The sequence below is a fragment of the Bison bison genome, unplaced genomic scaffold (genome assembly GCF_000754665.1).
Source record: "Bison bison bison isolate TAMUID 2011002044 unplaced genomic scaffold, Bison_UMD1.0 scf7180017864345, whole genome shotgun sequence".
Lineage (NCBI taxonomy): Eukaryota > Metazoa > Chordata > Mammalia > Artiodactyla > Bovidae > Bison > Bison bison.
This window is the reverse complement of record NW_011494917.1, coordinates 4,428,162-4,435,872: the sequence shown is the minus strand read 5'-3', so window position 1 is coordinate 4,435,872 and position 7,711 is coordinate 4,428,162. Positions and strand designations below refer to the sequence as shown.

At 40.1% G+C, this 7,711-nt stretch overlaps 1 protein-coding gene across 1 annotated transcript in view; it reads right to left on the bottom strand.

The window, feature by feature from the left end:
* LRRC63 (leucine rich repeat containing 63) overlaps nucleotides 1–1,710 on the bottom strand; it is a 28,515-nt gene extending 26,805 nt beyond the window's left edge. The window contains exon 1 of the mRNA XM_010854651.1: nucleotides 1,695–1,710. Within this exon, the coding sequence (XP_010852953.1) occupies nucleotides 1,695–1,710 (16 nt within the window). The remainder of the gene's footprint in view (nucleotides 1–1,694) is intronic.
* Nucleotides 1,711–7,711: the final 6,001 nt, after the last annotated feature.

Sequence of the window (7,711 nt, the reverse complement as noted above, 5' to 3'; positions counted from 1 at the left end):
GTTCCCTTGGTATCTCTAATTTTCTTGAAGAGATCTCTAGTCTGTCCCATTCTATTGTTTTCCTCTATTTCTCTGCACTGATCACTGAGGAAAGCTTTCTTATCTCTCCTTGCTATTCTTTGTAACTCTGCATTCAAATGGGTATACCTTTCCTTTTCTCCTTTGCTTTTGGCTTCTCTTCTTTTCACAGCTATTTGTAAGGCCTCCTTGGACAGCCATTTTGCATTTTTGCATTTCTTTTTCTTCGGGATGGTCTTTATCCCTGTCTCTTATACAATGTCATGAATCTCCATCCATAGTTCATCAGGCACTCTGTCTATCAGATCTAGTCCCTTAAATCTATTTTTCACTTCCACTGTATAGTCATAAGAGATTTGATTTAGGTCATACCTGAATGGTCTAGTGGTTTTCCCCACTTTCTTCAATTTAAGTCTGAATTTGCCAATAAGGAGTTCATGATCTGAGCCAAAGTCAGCTCCTGATCTTGTTTTTGCTGACTGTATAGAGCTTCTCCATCTTCGGCTGCAAAGAATATAATCAATCTGATTTCGGTGTTGGCCATCTGGTGATGTCCATGTGTAGAGTCTTCTCTTGTGTTGTTGGAAGGGGGTGTTTGCTATGACCAATGCATTCTCTTGGTGAAACTCTATCAGCCTTTGCCCTGCTTCATTCTGTAGACCAAGGCCAAATTTGCCTGTTACTCCAGGTGTTTCTTGACTACCTATTTTTGCACTCCAGTCCCCCATAGTGAAAAGGACTTCTTTTTGGGTGTTAGTTCTAAAAGGTCTTGTAGGTTTTCATATAATTGTTCAATTTCAGCTTCTTCAGAGTTACTGTTTGGGGCATAGACTTGGATTATCTTGATATTGAATGGTTTGCCTTGGAAATGAATAGAGATGGTTCTGTCGTTTTTGAGATTGCATCCAAGTACTGCATTTCGGACTCTTTTGTTGACCATGATGGCTACTCCATTTCTTCTAAGGGATTCCTGCCCACAGTAGTAAATATAATGGTCATCTGAGTTAAATTCACCCATTCCAGTCCATCAGTTCCATTCCATTCCACCCATTCCAGTCCATCATCAGTTCGCTGATTCCTAGAAGGTCGACATTCACTCTTGCCATCTCCTGTTTGACCATTTCCAATTTGCCTTAATTCATGGACCTAATATTCCAGGTTCCTATGCAATATTGCTTTTTACAGCATCGGACCTTGCTTCTATCACCAGTCACATCCACAACTGGGTATTGTTTTTGCTTTGGCTCCATCCCTTCATTCTTTCTGGAGTTATTTCTCCACTGATCTCCAGTAGCATATTAAGCACCTACCAACCTGGGGAGTTCCTCTTTCAGTGTCCTATCTATTTGCTTTTTCATACTGTTCACAGGGTTCTCAAGGCAAGAATACTGAAGTGGTTTGCCATTCCCTTCTCCAGTGGACCACATTCTGTCAGACCTCTCCACCATGACCCACCCATCTTGGGTGGCCCCACACGGCATGGCTTAGTTTCATTGAGTTAGACAAGGCTGTGGTCCATGTGATCAGATTGGCTAGTTGTCTGTGATTGTGGTTTCAGTCTGTCTGCCCTCTGATGCCCACTCTCAGTGCCTACCCTCTTACTTGGGTTTCTCTTACCTTGGACATGGGGTATCTCTTCACGGCTGCTCCAGCAAAGTGCAGCTGCTGCTCCTTACCTTGGATGTGGGGCATCTCCTCACGGCTGCCGCTCCTGACCTTGGACGTAGGGTATCTCCTCTCGGCCATCACTCCTGACCTTGGACGTGGGGTAACTCCTCTTGGCCACTGCTCCTGACCTCGGACATGGGGTAGCTCCTCTTGGCTGCTCCTGATTTTGGATGTGGGGTAGCTTCTCTTGGCCACTCCTGTGCCGCGCATCCGCTGCTCCATCACTTCATGGCAAATAGATGGGGAAACAGTGGAAACAGTGGCAGACTTTATTTTGGGGGGCTCCAAAATCACTGCAGAGGGTGACTGCAGCCATGAAATTAAAAGACACTTATTTATTGGAAGAAAAGTTATAACTAACCTAGACAGCATATTAAAAAGCAGAGACATTACATTGCCAACAAAGATCCATCTAGTCAAGGCTATGGTTTTTCCAGTGGTCATGTATGGATGTGAGAGTTGGACTACAAAGAAAGCTGAGCACTGAAGAATTGATGCTTTTCAATTGTGGTGTTGGAGAAGATTCTTGAGTGTCCCTTGGACTGCAAGGAGATCCAACCAGTCCATCCTGAAGAAAATCAGTCCTGAATATTCATTGGAAGGACTGATGTTGAAGCTGAAACTCCAATACTTTGGCCACCTGATGCGAAGAGCTGACTCATTTGAAAAGACCCTGATGCTGGGAAAGATTGAAGGTGGGAGGAGAAGGGGACGACAGAGGATGAAATGGTTGGATGGCACACTGACTTAATGGACATGAGTCTGAGTAAACTCCAGGAGTTGGTGAGGGACAAAGAGGCCTGGCGTGCTGCAGTCCATGGGGTCGCAAAGAGTCGGACACGACTGAGCGACTGAACTGACTGACTCATTTTTATATTTAAAGGGAGTTTCTTGCAGACAATATGTAATTAGCTCTTGTCTCTTACCTACTGTGACAGTTTCTACCATTTAATTGGCATACTTAGACCATTCACATTTTAACAAATGATTGACATTGCTGACTTAACATCTGCCACATTTGTAAAGTTTTCTATTTGTTGCAGCTGTTTTACTTTGCCATCTCTTTAAAAATCTTCCGTTCTTCTTCTATCTTTTCTGGTTTTAGTTGAGAATTTTATGAGTCAGTTTCTGTCCTTCGGTTTTATTCCTCTGTTAGCATATCAATTACACTTATAAAATTCTTTTAAATGCTTGCCCTAGAGTTTGCAATAGATATTTACAATGAATCCAAGTCTAGTTTCAACAAACACTACACTGCTTATTGGTGACGGTCAGTATCTTTTTAACAGTGTAGTCCCAATTCTTCCCTCCTTTCCATATAAAATTGCTGTCATCCATTCCATTTATCCCTGTACTATACTCACCCAATACATTGTTATTATTATTGCTTAGAATAGTTACCTATTAGATTGAGTGAGATCACTTTTCCTTTTCTGACACTGTTCTTTTTTTAGGCAGACCTGAGTTTTTTGTCTTGATCAAACAGTGTGTAACACCTTCTCTTACTAACCAATTTAAATCATTTTCTTCTTTCAAAGTATACCTTAAACCTTATATTGGATGGCTAAAATTCAGGGTTTTTTATGTAAGATATTACCAAGCCAATACAATCCATCTTTCTTGATTAACACAACCCATACTTTTTGTTCTCATTAATTAATTCAACAAACATTTAACACCTCCTCAGACAGTAAAGAATCTACCTACAATGCAGGAAACCCGGGTTCGATCCCTGGGTTAGGAAAATACCCTGGAAAAGGGAATGGTTACCCACTCCAATATTCTTGCCTGGAGAATCCCATGGACAGAGGAACCTGGTGGGCTAGTCCACGGGGTTGCAAAGAGTTGGACACGACTGAGAGACAAACACTTTTTCACCTTTTTACATGTGCTAGCTGTACACATAGTGCTGAGAGTACAATTACACAGCAGAAATCTTACTCCCATCAAAGGTCTTGCAATTTAATATAGAAAATAGGCTTCCCAGGTGGCGCAGTGGTAAAGAATCTGCCTGCAATGCAGCAGACTCAGGTTCGATCGCTGGGTCAGGAAGGTCCCCTGAAGAAGGAAATGGCAACTCACTCCAGTATTCTTGACTGGAAAATACCATGGATAGAGGAGCCTGGAGGGATACAGTCCATGGGGTCAGAAAATAGTTGGTTCTGACTATTTAGTCAGACACAATAATAGTAGGACACGATTTAGTGACTAAACAACCAGTCTTCTTGCCTGGGAAATCCCATGGACAGAGGAGGCTGGTGGGCTATGGCCCATGGGGTTGCAAAGAGTCAGACACAACTGAGCAACAGATACTACTAGGCAGAAACAGTTAAACTAGAGAATTAGAGGTCAGCAGAGGGTAGGTCGGGGATACTCTGGGACCATAAAGGAAAGTACTCTGGATGCAAAGAGAAGAGGTGCTTAGGGAAATCTGCTCAATGAAGACAATATCTGTCTTCTCAGTTCAGACTTCCCTATTTTTGGATACATTTCCCCATGATTTCTATTTTATTTTTTCTCTTAGAATGTTAAAATTCTACTTTTCCAATAGACTATTCTGCCGTCAAAAACTATACCTCTATAATTAAATATATAATTTATTTATAATTAAATATATTTCACTTCACTTTTACTAATTTCTCAAGTCTTAGCTCATACCCCATTGCTGCCCCAGGGTTTCTCACATTTATGAACTACTGCTGTCTGTACCATTAATTGGACATAAATTCTATGCTGCTTTGTATTGTTATTTTAGGTTCTCGTTGCATGCATATCAATACACACAATAGAGTTTAACTAAAGGTCTTGAAAAGTCCTGAAAGACAGGGACCAGATTCATGTCATTAATTCTCTACAGCATTTAGTGTTGTATGCCAATTGTACATATTTATTTCAATTTTATTTCGATATTTGACTACTCATTTTTATAAATCGTACTTCAGACATTTTAGGTATTCATTCATTCATTCATTCAACAAGTATTTTGAACACCTATTACATACAAAGTACTCTGCCAAGAGCCTTTGGGGACATAAGATTAATAACAGTCAAGGTCATTAACTATCCGAGTTGCCAAAGCAAGATGATCCATCCCTGCACTCCCCCTACCCACCCCCCTCCCCACCATAAAAAGAATTATCCAGCTCAAAATGGCAATAGTGAGAAACTCTGTGCTAGATGATGAACTTCAACAGAAAAACAAATGGAAAACTACAGCCAAAGAACTGGTAGTGAGAAGTACATCTATATAACTGTGGGTATTACTATTATAGAACAGATTGTAAATGCAGAAATATAAAACACTGTAGAAATATATAGAAATGATATAACAAAAGTAGGTGGGAAATGTAGGAAAGAAAATTGTATATAACATAGGTGTATTAATTCACACATCTTTTATGGCCATGCATCAATAGGATTTAGCACTGTACATCAAGTTATAGACTAAGCATATTTTAATATGCTTATAAACGTTGACACTAAAATAATTAATATAATCAACTAAAATCAGGTGATAGAAGAGAATGAAAAGGGGGAAGAAAAGGATGTATGCTAATTTTATCATTGCTTATCAGTAAGGAGTCAATATATACCATATAGAGAAATAGAGGATTAAGAGTATTATATAAAGTTATAATCATAAGTGGCTCTCCTTTACTTCATAGCATTTATCACAGGGTAATTTTACATTTAATTATATGATTGTTGGACCTCACCAAAGGGTAACTAATAAAGAGAATTGGCAGAGTTTGTTTTACTCACTATTATATCTCCAGTTCTTAGCACTGTGCTTATAAATACAGTCAATTCTCATGATTCAGGGCAGTTCTGTTCTCTAGTCTCAGTAAGCACTGAATTATCCAACACTGAGCTATTATTTCTTGGGGAAATACAGGGTCAGGTTCCTGCAAGCCTCTGATCTCAACATTATCAGCAACCAATCAATATACACAACCTTGTTTTAAGTATGCTCCTATTTAAAGACACTTTAGATTGTTGATTCATCAACACTGAACTTTCAGCCAACAACACTGTAACTCAGGCTTGAAGGAAGGTTATCTAAAGCATATGTTCTCTCTGGAAGGCACATCATAGCCTTCTTGGGGGCTATTTTAGACAATTAAATCACCAACCAAAAGTACAGAATTCAGAAATTATGGCACTATTTAGACCGGAAAGGTGGCAGCTGTTTATGGGAGCTAAAACAAGAAGGCAGAGCAGTATCCTGTTCCCACCACTGTTGGGAATATGTATGCTTTCACTGCCTTGGCTGTATCCAAGAATTACCATATACGCCCTCTTGCTGCACACAGTCTCACTATTATAAAAGGAGAAAGAGCTCCATATACTGCTCCAAAGTGTTCTTCATGGTATATTTTGAAGTTAAAAAGACAAAACATAGTACAATGTTCTGGGTTGGGGATTACAAATGGATTCTAGCAGTTAGGTAAATTCACTCCTACAGAATCCACAAAAAATGAGAATCAACTGTATTTGTAATTTGAATTAGATGTTACCATATTACCCAAAAATCTGTAAGTTGTAGTCATTAGTGAGTATCTTTATATTTATTTATTTGGCTGCTGCAACATGTGGGGTCTAGATCTAGTTCCCTGACCAGGCATCAAACCCTGGGGGCCCTGCATTATCAACTTGGAGTCTTCGCCACTAGACCACCAGGGAAGTCCCCAGTGAGTGTCTTTACTGTGATGCTGAACTGTGCAGGTTGAGAAAATTCTATGAAAAACCAAAAAAGCTAATAACATATCTGATTAATACACATACCTGCATGGACTTTCTTCTGACATAAAGACAGCTTAGGGAGATTTGGAGGTAAAGGTCTTCGAAGAAGTTGTGGGTGTTTTTGCATTTTAATAATAAGCACTATTTGTCACAGCTATGGGTGAAGAACTTAAAAGTTTTTGAATATGTTTCAATTGTTGCTGAAAAATTCATTCGAATCCAGATTAAATCCTAATGAAAATCATTCCGTGCTAATACTATACTGAGTCCAAGCAGAATTCTGTAAAAGAAAAAGAGGGTAAGAAAAACAATTCCTTAAGTCTTATAGAAAGAATCTAGATAAAATTTTGGCTTATAATTAACACAAAATTTAAAAATACATAGACTATTACCAATCAGGACCATCTTAAAATTTCAAATGTTAACCAAAAATTCAATCTGGCAGTGTTATTTCAGCTAGTAAATACTGCTTTTCCAGAATGGTAGAAATGACACTCATTTTCTCTCCTACGTCCAAAATGTTATCAATTTATAAACTGGGGAAGAGTTTTTCGTCAAAAAAGGTGAGGAAGTCCCTCCATGGCCTCTGAAAATCCACAATATCTAACTCTTCACCAAAAAGTTGTTTTCTTTCTGTAATAATGACTTATTTTAAATTCAGTCACTACAGTTGGCCCGTAACTATTTAACCCCCAAATAAAATGCCTTCAATATAATGAGATTTTCTACAATCCCAGTCCCGATTAGTACTGTTTAGAAATGATGCCTGAAGATCGAACCAAATATTGTGTGCTTCGTCGTATCAAAGAGCCTAGTACATGGCTATTCCGTTGTCAGTCTAGACGGGTACGCTCCGGAGCACAAACGGCCTGCTTTATACCCCTCCAAAGATGACTTGGCACGCAAGCACTCACTATCTGTTTCCTGGTAGTACGTCCCACTTGATGCTGGTAATTTCCCGTTCTTATTTTTGGAAGAGGTGCCTGGAAAAGTTGGACCCCGATGCTATCCTTTAGGGCAATCAGCTGCTTTTCAAAACAATCAGCTTTTCCTTTTTTAATCTCCTCTTCTTGGGAACGGAGGCAGATTAAGGTGAAGTGAGGTCGCAGGTCTTCCGGCGGGATGCTGTCCCGAAAGAAAGCACTCACCCAGGTCACCTTCACCCGCCGGCCAGGTGGGGCCAAGCGGGCAAGTCTCCTAGCAACCAGAAGCCAATACCCACGTCCCTTCTGCCGGGCGCGCAGGCGCAGGAGGGAGGGCGGGGCCGGGCGGGGCGCGCACC